Source organism: Schistocerca americana, chromosome 1, assembly GCF_021461395.2.
Source record: "Schistocerca americana isolate TAMUIC-IGC-003095 chromosome 1, iqSchAmer2.1, whole genome shotgun sequence".
Lineage (NCBI taxonomy): Eukaryota > Metazoa > Arthropoda > Insecta > Orthoptera > Acrididae > Schistocerca > Schistocerca americana.
The window spans coordinates 972,844,544-972,868,992 of NC_060119.1; the positions used below are offsets into that span (position 1 = coordinate 972,844,544).

At 40.3% G+C, this 24,449-nt stretch overlaps 1 protein-coding gene and 1 non-coding gene across 2 annotated transcripts in view; one reads left to right on the top strand and one right to left on the bottom strand.

Moving 5' to 3' along the window:
* The first annotated feature begins 1,840 nt into the window (after nucleotides 1-1,840).
* LOC124595665 (discoidin domain-containing receptor tyrosine kinase B-like) overlaps nucleotides 1,841-24,449 on the top strand; it is a 412,183-nt gene continuing 389,574 nt past the window's right edge. Inside the window, exon 1 of the mRNA XM_047134513.1 lies at nucleotides 1,841-1,892. Within this exon, the coding sequence (XP_046990469.1) occupies nucleotides 1,841-1,892 (52 nt within the window). The remainder of the gene's footprint in view (nucleotides 1,893-24,449) is intronic.
* Nucleotides 14,809-14,883, bottom strand: Trnap-cgg. Its single transcript has one exon. It is a non-coding gene; the product is annotated as a tRNA-Pro (tRNA).

Here is a 24,449-nt window from a genome sequence, read left to right on the forward strand (position 1 = left end):
CGAAAACTCGTTCTGTGAGAAAGAAGTGGCTACGTAAGGAAATCACAGCTTGTGTTTCAACAAATATTTTAATGTGTGAAATAAAATTTTAGATAGTGACAGAATCGTGACAGTGAAGTAATATTTTCATGTATGCATGAATTCGAAAATATAGGGAGAAATTAGATCTGATGAGATAGAAAATATCATAAGACACCATCTGGCAGAACATTTACTTTTTATGTAGTTCTATGATGTCACAAAGCTGCCTAAAGGTAGTACCCGTGAAGAAAGCACCGATGTTAAGAAATAGTTGCGTAATATGAAAAACCAGTTAATCACATATTCAAGTAAAATGCACAGAGAAATATATTTAAGTAATTAAAGACAAATATTGTAATTAGTAGGGTAAATAATGTACGTAAGCATTACTATTGAATACATGAAATGATATAACGGTAACAGGACCTACAGAAGTGCGCTTATACGGAGAAGAAATCAAGTACAGTCTTCTCCCTATCTTCAACGCCAACATTTTTGCACGAAACTCAGTACTATCCAACGAAAATATTGTTTTAATACTCAATATCGCTCTCAGAATAAGCTTCAATTCTGTGGTTACTTCTATTTCTCGGAATATTCATTCTTCCAGCGAAGTGAGATCCGTGCTTTTTCCAAGAAAAGGTAATCTCAACTAAAATTCACTGAAGAGAAATATATCACTTAGATAATTTATGAAATGTACTCTTCTCATAGATAAAAATACATTCACTGGTTACACGTAGACATATGATTATATGGTATTACACGCTACTACAGAATCACATGAAAATAATATCTACTGAATAGTTACACTGTCCGTTACTACCTCATATTTAATTTGTTGATATTCAGAAGGAACCAGAGGTAATGATAAAGTAAGTTTTCATCCAGTAAAACTTCTCCATGTCGTCATAAACTCCCATTCAAATTCTTTTACCTGGGCTCCAAGCGCTAGAGCCTACGCTAAATCGATGTAGCACTCTTAGACTTGGTCCTCCTTCATCTGCGAATTTCATTTTCGACATATGGAAAACATTATCTCGTTGGTATGATATATTGTTCTTGCTGGTTACCCAGAGACTGTGGGCCAAAAACTATAGTAGGTGGAAACTTCATTTGCGGAAACCCTTATGTGATCATGCTTTGTCTTTATCCATTTCATCTCGCAATGATGGTTATGGGCATTTTGTATTTGTTTAACTACTATGAGTGATGCTAATGACGGGTTGGTGAGGAGAGGAAGCACGGATATTGATAGACTGTTGAGTATATTAAGATTATGATGAAGAGTCAAAATTCCAAACTGTAGCTTTATGCTACCCAAAAATTTGCATGCAATCCACAGAGTTTGTCATCACCCTGAAATGCAGTTCTTTTTCTTAATCACCGAATGACAGCCCTGTAATTAAATGTGGAGAATTTTTTGGAAAGATTGTACGATAGCAAGAATGCCATATCACAAATAAATTTGGTTCGACACGATATTTTGTAATCCAAAACTAAGCCTGTTACCCTATAGCTATGCCCGACAATAAATCATATACAAATGTGTTTAATTTTTAGATACCCTCGTCTGTTGTCCAGTAACAGGTGTTATTAGTAATACCACTTATTTCATTACCCCATTAAGTTCATAGTTTTCTGATCACCATTATTTAGTTTATTCAATCTGTCTGCTGCAAATGAAGTGCCATCGAGCTACCCTCGTTCACAGTCATTATTTGCTCGAATCCCGGGGTATAAGCGTGTCAACAGCGTTCCAATTATAGCAATCGGCTCTATGCTTCAATGCACTTTCAGAAAAATCCACTTTCCTGACATGGCAATGGACGGTCTCATAGATCTCAGCTGCATAAAACATAGCTGGGAAGGTAATACATATTGCCGCAAAGTTGATGGTTTGTAATTCCCTCAGTGGCTTTTGTGAATACTGTGGCCGCAGTATAATCAGAGATCCACTATGCGCGGCTGCTCCTAAGTACTGGTTTGGGATGCAGCACCGTCAATACATGCTGGCTGTGACCTACCGCAACTTCCTAGAATACAATCTCAACCAAAGTATGGTTCTGAGTGCCCACATCGCCACAAGAGCCAATATGGTTACCTGTCATTTTTATACAGGTTATGATCGTACGAACCGCGATCAATTAAATAAAGACCGAGACGATTAGTTGGTCGAATCTCTTCCTAATGTTACTGGGAAATCAACGCGTTCTTTTACCTACATCAGAAGTTGCCACAGTCGACTCTTTGTCCTGATTTCTGTACAGATATCATTTTGAAGTATCCTAAATACGTGTATTTGACCCGTTCTTCTTACTAAAGTAGGATATCTCCAGTTCCTATTGGCTTGTTTCCGTAATGCCCTCAAACGAAACTGTTGGTACAAAAAAAAAAAAAAAAAAAAAAAAAAGGCTGCTTGTTGCCACCGGTAGTAAACTTCGTTCTTCTGACATCAGATGTGGTTAGGCAAGTTGCAATCAATGGGCCAGCATGCCGTCACTGTATCCCACCAGAAATACAAATACACATTGGCAGGATGACTGACGTTATGCATCCGGATTAGCCTATTGACAATCCACTCAGATAGTTGACAAGATTAGTCATTTCCGTAGATCATGAAACTTTTGTAGAATTGTTGGCACCGTGTACACGCAGATGGAATGTAACTTCGAAGAATAAAATGTAATATGATAAACTATGACTTGTAGGTAGAAAACCGCTGTTAAATGCAGAAGCTGACATATGGAAAGACTGCATCGAAGGTAGGTACGATAGAGATGAATAGACTCGAAGTGTGGCGTAAGTGGGAAAGGAAGTTGATTTGAAAGATACAAGTGGTCCAGTAATCCAGTCAGTATTTAACACAGGACTGAATGTTCTGAGCTCTAAGTAATCTTAAGTCGATGCCATGCTTTCAGAGTTACTGAAACCTGCAGGATGAGCAGGAATTAGGAGGTTATTTGAGTTGGTGACAAAAATCTATGACACGGATAGCCTACGATTATATTTCCTGAACTTCTTAACATTAGAGCACTGAAAAATGCAAGTGTATATTAAGGGAAAATTATCGGAAGATTACTGTGATACATTATGCTTGTAAACAACTGATCAGAGTATACACCGAAGAATAGAAAGAAAAATTGAAGTTGTTTAGGACGAGGAACAGTTTGCTTCATGAAGAAAAAAGTAGCACAAAATGAATTCTGTTACTCCACTTAGCAATGGAAGGCAGACTGAACAAAAATCAGGAGGCGTCCTAGCAGTTTCGGACATAGAGAAAGTCTTAATGTTACAAGGACTAACCAGTTCACAATTTTTAGAAAACTGATGCTAAACGACAGTGAGAGACAAATGCCAAACGACATTTCAAAACAAAAGTGGGGATACTTAAGGCAGTAATTCACATATGAAAAGTTTATGTTAAGAACAGAGGCCAGCCTATTGCCATTACTGTTCGACTAGTATACCGAAGAAGTAGTATACGATCCGCAGGAAACTTTCGGAAGAAGAGTAAAACTTGGAGAACAGGTGTCAGTGCTAACATCCACATACGACGTAGCCGGATATAAGACTTGGACAAAATTTGTAGCACGGAATACGACTAAAGGGCAAAAGCGAAGCCGAAAATGATGTCTTAGAAAAAAGAACGACGATACGTTAACATCAAAATTGGGAACAACATAATCGTGTACATAGTGAAGGATTTCAACGCTGTAAAAAAATAAGAAGGTCGAAACGAGGATGATAGCAGAAGTAGACTGATAGAGGCGGAGATAGCTGACTCAAAAAAAGTATCACTACTGATGTTAGATGTTCATGTGGCACTGAGAAAGAAGCTCCTGAAAGTGTGAATTTGGATAGCTCTATTACACAGAACTAAAACCTAGACCACAGGAAATCCGAAGAAGGACCTGCAAATATTCGAAATCTAGTATATCGAAAAATGTCAAATATTAAAAGGATAAATGAGGTAAGAAGTCAGTGGAAGATGCTTACCTTAAGAAGTGACAGGTTGGTGGAATATTTGCTACGGCATGGTGGTTTAGTTAATCTGGTGTTGGAAGGAGCTAGGACGAAAAATAGTGGGACCCGGCCAAGAGCCGATCACACAAAAAACACTGCAGAAGATGTTAAGTAAAATTCTTAGGTAGAGATGATAAGATTAGCATAAGATAACAAAATATGTGTACAGCATCAAACCAGCCGAAGCAATGAAGGCGTAAAGAAACGAAACTAGTCCTCGGCAGTCTTTCGTTTTCAGTCTTGGCCTGCCCCATAAGTTACGGTGGCCATGGTTTACGCAGAACGTTAAATTCTACCCTTTACTTCTTTATAAAGCTTTTATAGAATAACAAGATTCTCCCGATGAAATCTCCGAAGGAGACAACTTATCCAAGAGTTGCTCGAGACGACTCTGTCATTCTATTGATAACCGGATAGAATATATTCACAATGTTCTTAGAGAATACCTGTAGCGGTTTTTGTCAAAATATCATGTTTATAAATCACCAGCGAGGCACTATGAACAATACTAACAGCACTGGCTGCTATCATCGTCATACAGGAAAGCACGCTGATTTCATTTACGGTGTTAGCAATAGCGAGCGTCGTCGGATGTCAGATACGAGTAGTTTCCAACGGTGACGAGATACATTACGTTTATAGCAGTAGCCTAAATACAGGCTGTATTAGCTAACCTCATCGTTAGGTGGCGACCTCTATGGTTTCTGGATAGCATCGCTGTCTTGTACAGAAGGTTGCTGGTTAGAAACAAGCTGGCAGTGGCCTTTAACCTTGCCGTTCTTGTGTGACACTCCCCACTCGTTGCTGACACAGTGGCACAAAGAGTTGTATATGCGAGTGTCTCCTATCACACAAAAGCATGTTAAGCCAGGTAAACGGCTGCGTTGTAGCAAGCGGCATTTAAAATTTGTAGAATAGAATAAAAGTTTGAGCAATCACTGGACTGCGATAGCCAGCTTCATCAAAGCTCACACGAAAAATGTATTTTATTGTAGGTTTCATCTGACTGAATCGTGTTTTTTGTTAATGATCTGCAACCAGAAAGCAATAACGACACAGCATGTTTGTGAGTGCCAACGGCCTTACCGCAGTGCTAACGCTGTTTCCAGTCAGATCACCAAAGTTAAGCACTGTCAGGCTTGCCTAGCACTTGAATGAGTGACCATCTCGGTCTGTCGGGTGCAGCTGGCAAGCGGGGTGCACTCAGCTCCTGTGAGGCCAATTTAGGAGTTATTTGATTAAGAACTATTGGCTTCGGTCACTAAAACTAACAACGGCCGAGAGAGCGGTGTGGTGACATAAAAGAACTCCTCCCGAACAGGGCATGAAGGCCCAACGGTACCGACCGGCCGTCGTGTCATCCTCAACCCATAGGCGTCACTGGATGCGGATATTAAGGGGCATATGGTCAGCCCACCCCTCTCCCGGCGGGATGTCAGTTTCCGAGACCAGAGGTTTGTTGACCACATACCTCTTTATTTAAGCGTCCAGTTGTGGCAAGCAACTGAAGTTGACACGGCGGTCGGTAAGTACAGTTGGACCTTTCGAGGCCTGTTTGGAAGGAATATAGAGTTTATGTTCTTGAGTAACAAATACAAAAATCTTTTTCATAAGGATAATGAAAGATAGTAAAAGAAGTGCACGTAGTGTGGTCGTAAGGGTATTTAATTGTTGGTTCAGTACATGGTTTACAGTCAGGTAAATCCGATGTCATATGTATCGAAAGTTACTCTTCCATATGAGGTTGAGCATCAAGTGACTTTATGCAGTGTCGTCGAGATCATCCGACTGCTGCACGGAAGACCTGAGTTCGATTCCTGAAACTATATGACTTTGTTTTCTTGGTGTAAAGAATGGAATGGAAACGACTGAGCTTCATGTCAGTACTTGACAAGCATTTTTAGCTGAATGCGCGGAACCTATGTCGAAAACTGATGTTAATGACTGTGAAAGCGGTGCGGCGATCACAAGCCCCTGCTCTTTGAAGACTACAGTTTAGACATGAACATAAGCTTCCGCATAGATAACGCCAGTAACGCTTTCATAAAACTTAAGAAAGCTCTCACAAGGACAGACCTAGACCAAAACCTGAGAGGCAGAATTGTAATATCTTATACTCGTGTGTCCTTCTGTATGGCTCTTAAGGATTGAGATAAAATACGAGAATAACAAGGAATACCGAGGCTTTTAAATATAGTTTTATCACAGAAGGCTTAAAATACCGTGGCCAGCAATACTATCTGACATGGAAGTACTGTGAACACTACCCCAAATGTTCAAATGTGTGTGAAATCATATGGGACTTAACTGCCTCATCACTCCCTAAGCTTCCACACTACTTAACCTAAATTATCGTAAAGACAAACACACACACCCATGCCGGAGGGAGGACACGAACCTCCGCCGGAACCAGCAACAATAAACAAACAGCGAAAAATTTGAACAACGATTAAGAGAAGAAAAACTGTACACCTAGAACACGGAACACCAATCTTGTGGAAACTCAAACGTATGCTACTAGAGCTGATAATAATTGGTGAGACCGATGGTAGAAGAAGCAAAGGGAACAAAAATGTATTGATTAGATTGCGTAAATCTGAAATTTCCTGAATCTAAATCATGAGATTCAGTGCTGAATTTAATGTATGTAAACGATTTACTAACTCTGTGATTTATTTAGGTCCTAGCAGTGAATCTATAGGTGGTGGAACTGACGTAATACTTATCACGGAAATGGATTGAATGTCTTTCGTAATAAACCACAAAGTACACTTAAATCTTGAGTTTATTGAAACAAATCCAAAACCTGAAGATATGAGTGTACTCTGTAGTTTATTACAAAAGACAATTGGAGTTTTACATTACTAAAAAAGCAATTATGTGATTCCGATCTTTAGTATAATGTACTTTCCGAAGAAAAATGCGAACTAAAACTCTGACCTGACGAAGTTACTAAATGAAGTTGAGTTGCTTAATAACCTCGCCTCTGACTTTATGAACTGATTTGCAGCCGGACTATGATGATCACCGTGACTGTTTTGTCCACAATAAGAACCTAAGAATCCCAAAGATCTAAGGAAGCACTGTCGAATATAAGACAGTCATACCTATCTTGAGTTTGAAGTACAATACTCTCGATTGTCCTAATTGCCAGAGCTGTAAGCTACGCTTACGATAATCTTAAGTGTAATGTGAGCAGAGTGGGGATGGTGACACCTTGGATCCACAATAAGAAATTCAGCACTACAGTTGTGTGGCTGAGGATTGAAACTTTGGACCCCAGAGGACTGCACCTCTTGAGAGCATAGCCTCAACTCTTGCCATCGCCTCCTGTCCGCGACTTGTCTGCATCTTATATTTTCTAAGTCTACAAAAATAAGCTTTCTCCTTTCTTCCTGCCAACAAAATGCTTACACGAGTCCCCTCGACAGCTAATACAGGCTGCCAATGGCATAAGTGTTTCTTTGATAAAATATCACACCAAGGAACGGGGAACATCAACAAGCCAATGAATTAAATTACAAGCCTTCTTTTCTAAAAAGAAAATAAATAAAAATTATACCACAATCAGTGCTCTTTAGGCCGCCTGCTAGCCTTGCATTACAGGCCTTCTGAAATCGTTAAAAAACTGTCTACGAGTCTAGGCGCTGACGTCGTTGCGACTTCTGAATGTGAGGTAGGTCAGGGCTGTTTTGTCATGTGTTTTGGAAAATACATTAGATGTTTTTCTGCTCATGTATTTCTTTTAACAAGCTCCTACCCCCTACCACCAACTGACTGAGCTCGATCTTCTGGAAAGAAGCCTTTCTTAACTTGGCTGCCGTGCTATAAACCAGACAGTGACCCTTCTGCTAACTCATCTTTTAACAAAGTGACTTTCACCCCCAAACATGCCGAGGATGCTACAACTGCACTTCTTCGCCTTGTGTTTCTACGAAGGCTGGTATGCCGACAGCTCCGTGGCTCGTTTTGCCAGACCTTGGGAAATCTCGCCTGTCTCACTTTCACGTCACTTTTCACTTCCAAAAACTCGCCCATAAGGCAAACTGATATACCCGATATCATGTTAGATTACAGAAGGTTAAGAAGAGGAAGTGAAATCAGCTCATACAATTACTGTGATATCATGATTCCCATTAAACTAATTCAGTTCCCCTCCAGTTGCACAATTAAAAGTGGATAACTGAACAGAGGCGAGCCAAACTGCTTGCCACAGTTTTAGGTAAAATAAATCAGTGGGCAGGTCTATAAAGTGCATATACCATTTCTCACACAACAGAAATGCATGGAGTGGTCGCCAACGTCATTTAAACGTCTGGCTTGGTAGCTGCGTGGGCTCCACGGCCTATTGCTAAGCGAAGGGGCCCAGGTTTGACTCCAGGTTGGATTAGAGATTTTCTCCGATTAGGGACTGGTTGTTGTCGTGTCCGTACAATCGTATCATCTTAATCGACATTACACTGTTAAGTTGGCCGAATCACAGTAAGGAAGAAGAAAAAAATCGCCTGATGGATAAGCAGAAGAACAAGAAAAAGAGCAAGAAGCTGTGGCCACCTCTCAATTTCTCTACATCATATAATAGTATGGAACACCTTCAACAATCCCTTTGATGTTCTCTCAAACCTTCAGTCAGAAGGATGGTCATACAAAAACTTTACCTCAAGTGTCTTTCCTCCACATTGGAATTTAGTTGCGGTCTAACTGATTTATCTGAAATTCTTACTGAATAGCAATCCTAATAGGCGGTTGTTTATTTCGGGGAAAACCTGGGATTGCTATTGATGCTGCGGTGACAGAGCTGAAGTATTAAGTACGCACTCTACTTTCAGAGACGTATAAAATTCTGCTCTGTTTTAATTGTTACAAAGATAACAGTGATGTCAAATCATCTGTGTCCGACACTTCAGTAATCTCGAGTCCCTTTGTTCATCTGCAAGTTACATGATGTAGTGTCAAAAAACGTGACCGCCGTTCTCGCTCTCTGCATTACGGCTGTTGTGACATGAGTGAAAATTTCATGTGTTTTAACTCCGGAACAATCTCTGCCCATCGTAAAACCATTGCAGCCATTGAAACCAGAACAGCCACGTTCATTTTTGGAGATAACCACGAGCCCTGTATGTGTGTGTGTGTGGGGGGGGGGGGGGAGGGGCAGACATTGTCTCGTTTGAACCACCAGGGAGTGGCGGCCCGCGCTGCGCGTTTGACTCTGCACTTTCGCGGCAGCCGCTAAAGACAACAACCGGCCGACGCCCCCCGCCGGCAGAGTCGGCGTATGACTGCGGTGGGCGGTCGCCGATCGATGTTTCCAATTAACCGAGTCGCGGTGGTGGCGCGTGCCCAGCACAATGGGACGCTTTGCTGGCGTCAGCGGCGGCCGTGCCCAGCGGGTTATCGGGCCAGCCGCGGATCCGTTACACTGCACGCTCCTGCTTACCGGCGCAGGGGCTGCGCCGCGGCTGTATGTAACATGAACCCTCTTCCTGTCGAACTGCTTAGGTAGACCACATGGGAACGCAGGCCACAGACCTCTAACCTCAACATACGAGCGTTGCCACAATTTATATCATCAGGTTTGATCTCATACTTAAAACGTCGAGAGCTTCCGATAAATAATTATATACACAGAGGTAACAAAAGTCCTTGCATAGCGATATGCAGATTAACAGATGGTTGTAGTATGGCATACATGTGTTATAAAAGGATAAGACATTGACGGAGTTGTTATTTATATTCGGGTAATTCATGTGAAAAGGTTTCCGATGTGATAATGGCCGTAGGACGGGAATTAACTGAACGAGGAATGCTAATTGGAGCTATATGCAAGTAGTAGTAGTATGGTATTCTGCCTTACAGTAGGTCTTGTCACGGGTTAAGCCGCTACCACTTTTGTCTGTCCATAGCCAGTCTCTTCATTTCTGAATATTTGTGTCCTCTGATATTTTCCAGCATTTGATATCTTCTTTTTCCACTTCCCCTTTTCCCCTCCAGCGTTCCTTTTATTCATTCCTTCAATAAACAGTCCCTCCTCAAACAATGTGCAATCCAGTTCCGTTTTCTCTTTCTAATAACTTTCAGCATATTTCTTTCTTCTTCAACTCTTCTTAATACTTCTTCATTCCTTACTCGGTCTTCCTATTTCACTTTTTCCATTCTTCCCCATATCCACATCTCTAGTGCCTCCAGTCTTCTTTCATCTTCCTTCCTCAATGTCCAGGTCTCTGCACCATACAGTGTAACGCTCCAGATATAACATTTGGCAAGTCTTTCCTTCATATCTTTTTTTAGTGGTCCGCAAAGTAATTTCTGTTTCCTCTTGAACCCTTCTTTTGTCATTAAAAGTATTTTCCTAATTTCTGTTGACCAATACATATGATCCATTATTACGCTTCGCAAATAATTGAAGTTATTCACTTGCTCTATATCCTCTCCCCTTATTTTCATATGGCATTTTCTCCCCTTTTCTCCAGTTGCCTTGCTTTCGTTTCCTTCTTGTTAGTCTTCATTCCATATTCGTTCCATCTCTCTTACACTCTGCCGGCCGGTGTGGCCGTGCGGTTCTAGGCGCTTCAGTCTGGAGCCGCGTGACCGCTACGGTCGCAGGTTCGAATCCTGCCTCGGGCATGGATGTGTGTGATGTCCTCAGGTTACTTAGGTTTAAGTAGTTCTAAGTTCTAGGGGACTGATGACCACATATGTTAAGTCCCATAGTGCTCAGAGCCATTTTCTCTTACTCACTCTGCCATCACAACCATGTCGTCTGCAAATCTTATACATTTCGCTCTCCGACCCCCTACACAATATCCTCTCCTCCCATCAAAACCTTCATCAATAATTTCATCCAGATAATTATTGAACAGTGTTGGCGATTAGCAACAGCCGTGTCTTACGCCTTTTCCTAGTTCAATTTCTTCACTCATCGCACCTCTTTCTTACTCATGCTCTCTGGTTCAAACACAAATTTCTAATTAGCCGTCTATCCCTCCAGTCAACTCCATGCTTCCTTAGAATTTCGATCAATTTGTCCCATCTGACACAATCAAAAGCCATCTCAAGATCAATGAACACAACATACACCTTCCTTTTCTTCTCCATGTAGCTCTCCCCTATCTCTCTCAGGAACCCAGTGGCATCCCTCGTTCCCACTCCTCGCCTGAAATAAAAGTGTTCATCTCCTATAACGCAATTCCGGTTTCCATATAGCCTTCTGTTGAGCACCCTCGGCAAGATTTTGGCTGCTTGCGATATCAGGCTCACTGTTCTATTTTCTCACACTTTTTGCTGTTCTTTTTCTTTTCTATAGGTTAAGATACTTTCTGTGAAGTTCTTCTGCCATTTTCCTGTGATGTATATTTGATTACACAATTCAGTCAACTCCATTTTCCATTCTTTCTCGATAAGATACTTTCTGTAAAGTCATTTAGCCATTTTCCTGTCATTTATATTTGATTACTCAATTAAATCAACTCCCTTTTCCCTTCTTTCTCCAATGACTTTAATGGATCCGCAGGAATCTCATCAATTCCCATTGTCTTTCCATTTTTCATTTCATTCATAGGTGCTTCAATCTCACTAGCTAGTATTGCATTTCCATTGTCATCAACTGCAACTTTATCTTCTTTTTCCATCCCCAGCTCTTCTTCACTTGGTCGGCTGTCTTCAGCGTATAACCGTTCTATATATTCTTCCCATCGTCTCATTCTTTCTCGGGGTTCACTCACAATTTTACCGTCTGCTGCCTCTACTTACTTTAGTCCATTGTTTGTTTCTCTTTTCCCTGAATGTCAAATCCATTGCTTCTTTGTACATCAAATCATATTTTACTTATTTCTCTAATTTCTCTATCTTGTCACACTTTTCAGTCAGCCATTTCTCGTTTGCTTTTTCTGTCTCCCTTCTTAATTCATTTTTTAATCTCCTGTAGTTGCACTTCCCTTCTTGTGTGTTTTCAGTTTCCCATCTCCTGCGGTCATCCATTTTGGTTATCATATCTGGTGTTACTCACTCTTTCTTTACTTTTTTATTCTCCTTGACTCCAAGCTTTTCCTTAGCTGCGTTTTTGATCCCGTTTTTAAAACGATCGCATCTTCCTTCTGTGCATTCCGTTTCCTGTCCTTGCATTATGATTACACAATATGCATTCTCTAATTTTTCACAATTGCCTTTGTCTGTCAGTTTCTCAAAGTTAATGTGCCCTCTCTTCTGTCCTTTCCAGGTTCTTTCCAATTTAACTAGAACCTCAGCAACTACTAATACAATGATCTGAATAAACATCTGCATGCACGGGACATTCCATTTTGGAAATCGTAAGGGGGTACAATATTCTCATATCCACAGCGTCTAGAGCGCGCCGAAAATACCAAATTTCAGACATTACCTGTCACCATAGACAATGCAGTGGTCGATGGCCTTTACTTAACGCCCGAGAGCAGCGGAGTTTGTATAGAGCTATCAGTGCTAACAGACAAGTAACAATGGGTGAAATAACTGCAGAAATCAATGTGGGACGTACGACGATTGTAACCTTTTGGATAGTGAGGTGAAATTTGGCGTTAATGGGCTAACAGCACAACATAACCTTCAGCGCTTCTCCTGCACTCGTGACCATATCGGTAGGATTGTAGATGACTGGAAAAGCGTGGCCTGGTAAGAGGAGTCCTGATTTCAGTAGGTAAGAGATTATGGTAGCGTTCGAGTGTGGTGCAGACCCCACGAAATCGTGGACCCAAGTTGTCAACAATGCACTGTGCAAGCTGGCGGTGGTTCCATAGTAGCGTGGGCTGTATTTACATGGAATTGAGTGGGTCCTCTTGTCTAACTGAACAGGTCATTGACTGGAAACGTTTATGTTTGGTTTCCTGGGAATCATTTGCAGCCATTCATGCACTTCTTGTTCACAAACGAAGATGCACCATGTCAGGACATAACTGCTCTCGATTGGTTTGAAGAACATTCTGGACAATTCAAGCGAATGATACTGTTAGACGGATCTCTCGATATGAATCCCATCAAATATGTATGGGACGTGATCGTGAGATCAGTTCGTGCATAAAATCCTGCACAGGAAACACTGTCGTAACTATGGACGATTGTAGAGGCAGTATGGTTCAATGTCTCTGCAGGGAATTTCTTGGGTCCATGACACGTAGACTTGCTGCACTACGTCGGGCAAAAGATATTACTAGGTAGCCTATAACTTTTCTCATCTAAGTGTGTTTACTACTACTTTGGGTCTTCAGGTATCAGAACAAATTACAATACCCTTAATGGTAATATAACAGTTCTACACATACTGCATCTTTGCTGAGCACTTCAACAAGTCGATAATTAGATGTACACATACAGTTAATTGTCATCTTCTGTTTTGATAAATTCCCACATTTTCGTCTGTATTTGAAAAACTCTCTACGACTCGGAGTATGGTAGCATAAATTTTAATGTTAACGATTACATATGCAGAGATGCATGGTGGATATCACTGGGAAGTCTATAATTTTGGCTCTCCCTCCGTTCGTCTAAACTATCATAAGCTGATTTTGGGATGGTCTCTTCAGTGTGTCTACAGCCAATTTCTTCTTCACATTTTTCCTCGGTCTAAAATTACCACGACATCAGTGGGAGCTTGATATGTAAACTCTTTTCTCTTTTTCCTCACACGACCAGCAATCACGTTTAATCACTCATTGTACACAGATGATCAGTCACTCCCCCTAGATAGCCTTTCATAATAAGGTAACTGTTGGTGTAATCTTCAGTCCGAGGACTGGTTTGATATAGCTCTTCATGCTTGTCTCTGTGTGACTACTGCCGTCAGATCCATCCATCTAATCTTCAGTACTTATTTCAAAAATCGCTACTACTCTATCCTTGAGTGAACTGTCTACAACCGGAATTTTACTTTTGTTTAGGAGACCAGGCTTCAGCTAATTACCTTCGTAAGTGACGTCCGAGCATTTAAATTTGTATTGTGTGATTGACCTTGTGCGAGTCGATATGAAATCGAAAGCATGATATCATTCTTTTCTCGTGCAGCTAAGCAATGGCTTCCTTTGCCTCCCACTAGGAGGTATGTGCGCGCTCTATCTCGCCAACTTAACTGGCGATGCGCGTGGGATTGTCTCAGTCGTTTAACAATGATATCTGCAGAATGGCCATACAAGGACAACTGCCCTTAGTTATGTGGGGCATGGACGCTATCTGTTGAACATCATCTTAAGTGGGTGTGTGTGATCCTCGATTCTATCTACATTTACGCGCCCAAGACCACGTTGCTCGAATATGGTGACAGACGCCTGGAAAACAGGTGTATTATTTGGTATTTGCAGAATTCACGGGCAAAGTTGATTACTGAGTAGTAGTCATCGGCGCTTGTTGGACTTGTCTGGTGAGTCCCTTAGTGCATGGAGCCGCCAGTGGTGTCATAATGCTCTTCATACTACATATGTGTTTTGGTTTGAGTTAACTCCCACTTTATTTAGAGAGTTTACTGGTTTCCATTTGGCCAAATGACATTGCTAAAATTCTTTATTGGGTTTGAGGCTTATTGTTAATTTATCAGTATTATTTTTTCTGGTTTTGTGCAGTTTATTTTGTGCTCAGGGTTAAAGCAAATTGTATTTTAATATCTGCTGTTTTAGTTAAATCGATCTGTAAAGTATTGTTTAAATTACATATACGCATTCGTTTATAGAATTAGCCTGAGTTATTTGCATTCAACTTAAAGAGTTCCAATACTGAAACTTCCTGGCAGATTAAAACTGTGTGCCCGACCGAGACTCGAACTCGGGGCCTTTGCCTTCCGCGGGCAAGTGCTCTACCAACTGAGCTACCGAAGCACGACTCACGGCCGATACTCACAGCTTTACTTCTGCCAGTACCTCGTCTCCTACCTTCCAAACTTTACAGAAGCTCTCCTGCGAACCTTGCAGAACTAGCACTCTTGAAAGAAAGGATATTGCGGAGACATGGCTTAGCCACAGCCTGGGGAATGTTTCCAGAATGAGATTTTCACTCTGCACCGGAGTGTGCGCTGATATGAAACTTCCTGGCAGATTAAAACTGTGTGCCCGACCGAGACTCGAACTCGGGGCCTTTGCAAAAGGCAAAGGTCCCGAGTTCGAGACTCAGTCGGGCACACAGTTTTAATCTGCCAGGAAGTTTCATATCAGCGCACACTCCGCTGCAGAGTGAAAATCTCATTCTAGTTCCAATACTATTTCTCTTATTTACCTGGAGGCCTTACCTTATTTTGTTTCTAGCTGCTCATTAATAATTTTGATCCGCTGTGCTTATGTGTTTTAGCTTGATGTACTTTTTGGAACATGTGTTAACTTAAATCTCTTCTGTGTGTTCTATTAGTGACCAAGTTCGTACTATGCGGCACTGAAATTATTTTTTAGGTCGAAGCTCTTCACATTATCATGCTCTCAACTACATCTAAAAATTTCTCAAATTTCAAGTATTAAATGTTCATTGCTCAGTTCCGTACTGCCATATGACACTGCTAAATTTCACAATTTTTCAAATAAATTGGCCATTTCTGGGTGAAGCGTAGTTTTTCTGCGACCTGGTGCCTTAACGCTCGCAGCTCCTCGCTTGTTAAAGTATTACAGTAATAAGAAATTTATATTTTCAGAAGTGCATTTGTTACTGTTGCCAATATGCATTTTATATCCTCTCTGCTTCGGCCACCGGCGCTTACTTTGCTGCCGAAATTAGAATAATTATTAGTGGCAATTACAAACGTCACTAGTTACTTACAGTGTCTCATATACCAGTCAAATTCCGTATTATCGCCTGAATCATTTGGACTACATTCTATTTTTTTTTACGTTTATTTATATTCATGTTACAAATTCCATCAATCCCACCCACTTCGAAATCTTCAGTGGGAATCCCCGTTTTTTATTGCAGATTACGATTCTACTGAAAAATATTTTGTCTGAAGCATTTTCTTCAGTGGGTACACAGTCGTAATTTATGGCATCTACTCAATGGCACTTGAATATCCACTGGCATGTGGGATCAAACCTCCACACTGCGAGTGTACGATAGGCCAGCATTTCATAATTTCTAATTGGAAACCCCATTCGTACCGTTGTATTCCTCCGACATATCGAACTTGAGACTACTCAATGCGCCATTGTGGCCGTGGCTCGAGGCTAACGTTACTCTACTTTTCCAATTAGAATAATAGTTCAAACGCAGTACCGCCAACTTCAATACGTCTTCACGGCCTGTTGGCGCTTGCTGGTACATCTTATCTTTCAAATACCCCACAGAAAGAAATCCTGCGAGGTCAAATCTGGACACCTAGTGGGACAATTAATAAAGCCACCTCTGCCGATCCATTGGCTATTCAAGGGTCATTCAGTACCATGTCGTAAATTACGATTGCGTAACCATTTCTAGATTCCTCCGATTACAGCTCCATCAGTGGCGAAAAAAAGAAAATGCTTCGGACAAAATGTATGTAGCTTTTGCGGTAGATTAGAATGTGCACTAAGAAACGGGAATTCCCAAGGAAGATTTCAAAGTTGGCCCCCACCACCCACTCACGGGGTGAGGTGACGGATCGAGTGCGGTGTCGTTGGATGAACCCCCCCCCCCCCCCCCCGAGACAATTATAATTTTCTCTGATCACATGTGTAGTTTTCGAGGTACTTCAAGTCTTCAGTCAAAATTAACACCCTGTGTATTCTATACCCGTCCCATTATCGGTGTGGTCAGCGTGTCTGACTGCCATGCTGTGGGCCTGGGTTCGATTCCCGGCCGCGTTGGAGATTTTCTCCACTCGGGGTCTGGGTGTTGTGATGTTTTTATAGTCATCTCATCATCACAGAAACGTAAGTCACCCAGTGTGGCGTCAGCTGATAAGACCGACAACTCTGCAGCCCAACTTCCCTGGATGGGAGCTCCCGGCCTTCAGTTCCATACGATCATTTCATTTTTATAAATTCTGTTACCCTTTCGGCTTTGTGTTTCTGCTACGTATTCACTTACTTTTCCTACAGGAGCTTACCGTTTCTCCAAAATTTTCTTCAATTTTCTTATATGTCGCATCTTATCTTGGTGCATCTTTTTACATATTTGCATTTCCACTCTACCCATTTCTTCAGTCTCATATCGTACTTGCTACCAATCGCATATCTTAGATGTCTGCATTCCCTTTTTCTTGCGTTATTCACTGCATTTTCTATACATTCTCCTTATTCAGATTCAGGATTTCCGGTTTTCGTACTAGGAAATAATTTTGTTTTATTTTTATCTACTTCATTCTTTGCTGCCTTCCTTATTCGTCCCTCAAGTAAGTCAACAGTGCTCTAACACTTCTTTTGAAACACTCCACTATCAGTGGTTCTTTCAGTTTATCGAGATATCATGTCATTTTTCCTACATTTCAGCAATTTCTGCAAACTAAGGTGCACTTAATGACCGGTAACTTATGATGAGAGTTCATAGCTGCTCCAATTTACGTAAAAAAACAAACTATTACAGTACTTGATTATTTTATTATAAGTAAACTTCAGGTATGATTTACATGGCAATGGGCATTAATACGAAAACATATGGCTGTAGAAACGTGTAAACAGTATGCGAATAGAGAACATGCGGTTACTCCTCGTTGATGTTGGAATCATCGAGCTCTTTACCGTTGTGGAGACTCTGTGTGGTATGGTTGCTGACTGTACAACACCAAAGAAATAGAAATTTTCCATTCCAAAAAGTCGGTACCAGAGGTATGATCTGGACTTCAGTACATTTATATGCAGTTCTACTTATTATAAGATTTATTTGATCTATGACTGCGTAAGACTGAACTCATTCTGGTATGAAATTGAAGTAGCTTTACGCAGTCATCCTTGTACCATTACATCATGTTCACGATAACGTGAACATAAATTTCAGAAATAAACCGACCTGACCCAGAATGGAGCGGTGAGTGAGATCTTAAGAGGTGAAAGTTTCTATTCTGTTAATTAAATTGTGAATTAATGCGAGGCCACGACAAACTTGCACTTCTATGGTAAGTTAATAAAACCAAATCGTAGTAATAAAAGAAGAGTGAAGGCAATTAATTGTTGCTATCACAGAACAACAAGTAAAGCTAAACCATACCGATACGAAATGAGCGAATGCAATGCTCGTTGCTTCCATAAAATAGTAAGTAATTTATCCTTGTAATTGGTCACCTGTGTACAATTAAAACGCCGACACGGTGAAGCTAACCAGATGGGTATGCAACATGTTGTATTTATTTTAATTGGCTACCTAACAAAGAAAAGATGTAGAACAGGTTAAAGGAACATAAATTTTAAGTCAAGTCTCCGCATAATAGGAGTTAATTCGGTGGGTATACTTCATGACTTTAACAACAGCTTAATAAAGAGCCAAGCTATAGAAATATTCATTTGAATTGGACAAGAATGATGTTAACGTAATGGGAGGTACAAAATTCAGCTTGTAGACTGGTTGGGGAAGAAAGCGCAATGATGCTTGCCTGTGTACCTTGCAAATTCAGGGTTAAAGAATAAACAATACAGTTCACAATAAATGAAATCGTCAAGACAAGTTGATTATTAAAAACACCCATTTCTTCAAGAACAGCAAATTGTGCTGAACAGCGCCAGATGGTCTCTAGGACGTAATCCCTCAAAATAGCCTCCCCAGACAGTATCCGGCCGTTGTTTCCGTCTCACTTCCTTGTTGCTGCTTTTCAGTTTCCCATTTCAGAAAACTCAACGACGGAGAGGGGGAGGGGGGGGGGGGGAGAGTACGACCGACGATGACGGCTCTTGCGGTTGTCAAAGTTACGGGTAAAAAATGCTGGTAAAGCCATGAGAAATCACGGGATAGGACAAATAGCTTCCTTCCTTTCGTGTACAAGATTTATATGTCAAGAACGCTATCTAGAGCGACGCAGTGTTATTGGCTGAACCGAATTTTTAGATCGAACACAACACTCCCACCCTGATGTATGGTGCCACGGTGTCTTGCTCTTTGATGTTTGCGCTAATAGTGTCGTGCTCATTTATCCTCTGGGTGCAGTAGGGCGGTTGCGGCGTTCATTGACAACAAGGTGTGCAAGCGACACACCGGCTTTAAAAACCCGAATACCACATCGCTACCTGACTTCCGCCAAAACTGCCCGAATCCCCGAGGAAGGAGATCGTAACCTAATAACACAAGCTGCGACATGGTTGCGAATAAAACAGTGACCCGAATACAGAATAAATTTCCTTTACTTTATGTCTATGGTCACAAATTTTTATGTCATCAGACTACCGGTTTCTGTCTATAATGACCATCTTCACATCTGTTTTCTAAAAACTTGTCATTCACTGTAATGCAACCATAGTGGCATCGTCAAATGTTACACAGAAAATCAGCACCAGCATCGTCAAATATATATAAATAACAGCATATGCGAGAGTCATCTTGTCAGCAGCACTACTGTTTATATATATTTGACGATGCTGGTGCTGACTTCGTGTTTAACATTTGATGATGCCACTATGGCTGTAGTAGAGTTGGACATGTTTTTATAAAACAGATCTCATGATTGTCTTTATAGGCAACAACCGGTAGTTTGATGACAAAATATTTGTGCCCATAGACGTAAAGTAAAGGAAATTTAACCTAATAAGATTAACAGACTGCTTTCTTCTGGTAGAATAAACTATAGAGATGTTTCCAGCAGCACATTACCGCAGCATGGAGGGTGCAAGGCTACCTACCCAAGCACACAGGTCTAGTGCCCTCACAAAATTACAACGTAATAGCTGTAGAACATGAATTAATATAGCATAACGACATGTAACAGTAACATCACATAGGTTCATTCTAAATGCCACCAAATAAACAGAGCTTAATACCCCTCCAAGGTAGCGTCTATGCCAAGCAAGCCAACGGGGTCTACAATTGCCCTTCCGATACTATTCGTTAATATTACAGAAGCACAAGAATGGCTTTAAAAACTACAGTTTTTTGCCACTGATGTTACCTGCGAAAAAAGAAATGAGAAATGCGTCAGATAGTATAAAATTTGTTTCATCCAATGCATATAAACGTTCCTAATCTGAAAAGTATTAGCATAATAACGCATTATCCGTAATATAGTTCTTTTAGAAAGTGTTATATTAATTAGGAAAATTACATGAAAGTACAATCCATCCGTCAATGGAACCGAACAGAATGGCTAATGTGACACTATGTAGAGGACTGCTACAATCTGGCATCCTTTTTGAGTATGTGTGACAGTGGAAATTGAAGGATTTTGTGTCGAATATTGGGAACGTAACATACCCAAACTAAACTCAGACTTGGATGCATAAGGAATGTTCATCGCAATGTTTCTAAGGAAAGCAACGATTTTATCGTAAGACCTTGCTGAGAAGCGTAAAGAACCGTTATTCATTAAAGACTGTGCACCTGTTCTGCTACTTTAGTAGTAAATTCCACATAATAATAAGCTTATTGCCCGAAAATTTGAAACTGGCCACTTATGATTCTAGCAGAGCGGCCCTAAATTATTTCAAAAAGAAGATCAGAGTTTAACGTCCCGTGAACAGTGTGAACATTAGAGATGGCAAACTCTTTCCTTGAAGATGACATCATAAAGGTCCCATACAAGAAGCACTGCACAGAGAAACCACAAGTACATACGCCATAATCCGGAAGCGGGTTGCAGAGTATAGAAGTAGGTGAACAATTCTTTTCCTTGAAATTCAACTGATTCTGGTTTTATTTAATAAAACAGAAAATGAACTACAATAAATTACGCTCATTTGTAGTTAATCTACCATCTTAATTCATAAAATTTCGAGACACTGATATTATAAGCACAAAAATTGAGAATGGGACGTACTGATCTTCTTGTTAGCAGAATCTCGGAAGAGAACATCCAAATTGAGTGTGTCGGTTATTCAGTCTGGATAAAGCGTTCTCATACTTGTCTCGTTGGCGTTGTGCGGCACATACCTGCTAAATTGCTCATCCGTAACCTGATAAGCAGATTCTATGTAGGTTTGGTACCCTCGCTGTCTGCCATATCCTGTGCGTTGAGATATAAACGTTTTTTAGTCACAGTATAATCGTTTTTAATCAATATCCAGTGAGTAGTTTTGCATAATACAGCAGTGTGAATAAATATACTTTTAGATATTTAAAATTAATACACACAATCTCAGTGACCATACCTAACTTTTGCTAAGTTTCTTTGAATGCTAATGATTGTGGTTCTCGCTTATCACATTGAAAGACGAATGAAGGAACAGACATTTATTTAATAAAAGTTTTTTACACTTGAATTCCGTTGATATGGTCGGCTAAATTTACTGGTGATAAGTGAAATTTGGCGTTACTTTCGGTTCACTGCCTCAGTATTGCTCTCTTTCCATTTAACGCGTTTTACTTGCTTTCTATTTGGAATGGCTTTTGCCCATTACAGGATAATTAACTAAAAGCTTTGCTGTACCGATCGACGTTGTTTTACCATTATCCAACTTTTTGATAACTTCAGTAAGCACGCACGCATGACTGAATCAAATCATAAGAGATTCAGGGCAGTTCGTTTCAACTCAACTGCCAGTTATCTGTGTACTATATCAGAAAACCGTTCCCACATTCATTTTTCCCTCGAGTAGAAAATATATGAGTGTAACTACACTCTTTTGAAGCATCTACAGTACGAGCTGTATACGACCTTCAAACTATAAAATTGGTCTTAGCAGATATAAACAAAGATTTTAGATTTCGAAAGATAGATGACTTATAAAGGAATACCGAGATTCAAATACGCAGCTCTCCACATTTCACGGTCCCGCCTTCTTGGCAGAATAAATCCAAAAATTCTGTTATATCTTCATAAGATCGCATCGTGTTTCTCTTATTTAGATTAGGAAACAAAGAATACACGAACATCATTTAAAAATGCCGCATATCAGGACAATATGAAAAATCAAGAGAATCCGGAGAGGTCAGGCAGGTGTTAGAACAGGAGTCATAAGAAACAACACGCCACCTTCTGTAACAACCCGTGAGAGAATTTAATTGTCCTTTTAGCGGAGAAGTGAAAAATCGAGGAATCGTTGGTGAGGACACATATGGTGCAGCTATAGACCAAAGACTAACAGCCAGAAGGCGCTACATTTTCATAAAAACTAGGAGACAGAAATTCATTCCCAGGAATCAAAACCGTGACTTTAAAGGTCACCATGTAAAGAAATTAGAGTACGTGCGAATACAGAAAAAACACATTTACGAATAACGTGGCAAAGTCCAAACCAGAAAATCTTTACATCAAAATTTTAACATCGCGATGTGTTAGTAACAATAGGAAAATTGTGACTTTTTAGTCAAAAACTATGAAGAGCTTTTTAACCTGTTGTAACTCATGTGTATAACTATACTTAACACCAGAAGAGTACTCACCTTCTAAACTATATATTGATGGGCTGAAAAATAAAAAGTTATCATAGAAGGTGGTATATTGCCTATAATATGTGGAAATGAAGTGACGAAATGACCGCTGAATGCTTACACAGAATTAGGGAAGAATGGTGATAAAAAAGGAAGAAAAAAATACAAGCAAGGCAACTGGGAACTAATCCTCATTCACCTACCGTATAAGAAAGGACAGAAAACAGATGCCAATTATAAAGTCCACTCCTTACCACTTGCCGCTTACAGGATCGTTTCGAAAGCAAGACTGCTGTATGCAGAAGAACAAGCAAAACACACAGCTGTCGACAAAGGAGCTTAATTCAGGAAAACCAAATACTGCACAGGACAAAAAGTCAACATTTCTTTTTTATTGAACGAGATGGCGCAGCAAGAAGCCACTAGACAACAGTCCAACTCCCTGTGTGGCCATTCATGTTAAGGTTTTCTGAGGTTTCCATAAATCGCTTATTGCAAAATGTTTCAAGTCGACACTGACGATTTGAGTCACCGTCCTTTTCCTTGCCGACTTCGCTTCTGAAGACTACGTCGTTGATCGGACGTTATGCTGCGATCTTACTTCAATAATTTTCTTTGTGCGTGGGTCTGTACTCAAGATGAACATTTTAAATGAAATCATGTTTCTAGCGAGGCTACTATAATTAAGCTTTTTTAAGTTTCTTTGCACGTCTCTTCTGGCGACTTTCGATGACTTTGCCGTTCTCAATTGCACGAGGACGCCAACAAAAGAATCTTTATGGCATTTTGGTCGCTAGAAAATTACTAAGTAGTCGTAAATGAGCAACGAAACGAAAATTCAAATTAAAATAGCATCTAAACAAAATCTGCTTAATTTAAGAAAAAAATTTCAATCTAAAGACGATGACAATTATTACAAAAACACGTCTCTTTAAAGTAGTTACGAACTTTATTGAATTTTAAAAGGCGTATGTTTCTATAGATAGGCTAAATAATTGGAATTAGGGATACAAGGACGCTCTACCAATCACGACATACAGAGGTATGTTCCTGCTTCTTATCCTGTCCAAATTTATTTATGCAGTTACTTCATCTGGCAAAACCAGGACCTTCAGGCCGTAATTTAACTAGACTCCTTTAGTGAGTAGGCCTAAACACTATAAATTGTGTGATACGTGTGCAATATATAATTATAACGATCTTAATAATTATACTAATGCCCGTATGCATTGTAAACAGTTTCCTCATTATTTTATTATCGAATGTGAGTAGTCTCATCTATCAGAAACGTATGACAACAGAACACAGGCAATAAATGTGGATAAAAAGTTGAAGGGTCAGAGGAAGAACAAGTAGGGTAAGATTAGATGTTGAGATGGAAGGAAGAAGACATATATAAAGAGGGAAGGTGTGCCGAAGGTAATAGATGAGGCTTTAATCTCCTCTTGAATGCTGAAGGGTTTTATATAAGACGCAAGTAACAGGATAATCTTTTCCATAGTTGTGTGGGTGAAATGGAGAAGGAGATGCAGAAATATTAAGTGTTGTGCAAAGACATAGACAAGATATCAGACGAATCCGTTCTCGTCCGGTAGTGGTGGAACCATGATCGGTATCAAATATATGACATAAGCTATTACGGACTACACTGACTAAGAAACCCATGAAGTAGACAGAACTTGTGAATATGGCGCTGCCTGCCTCGTCGCACCCAATCTGGCTCCGAATACGAAGGACTGATATGATCACACAACCGATTGTTGCATATAATAGCTAACTCAAGCGTTCATTTCAAACTCAAGTTGTCTCAAGCTGCCACAATTTGAACTACTCGCCATTAAAATTGCTACACCAAGAAGAAATGCAAATGATACACGGGTATTCGTTGGACAAATATATTACACTAGAACTGACATGTGATTACATTTTCACTCAATTTGGGTGCATAGATCCTGAGAAATCAGTATCCAGAACAACCACCT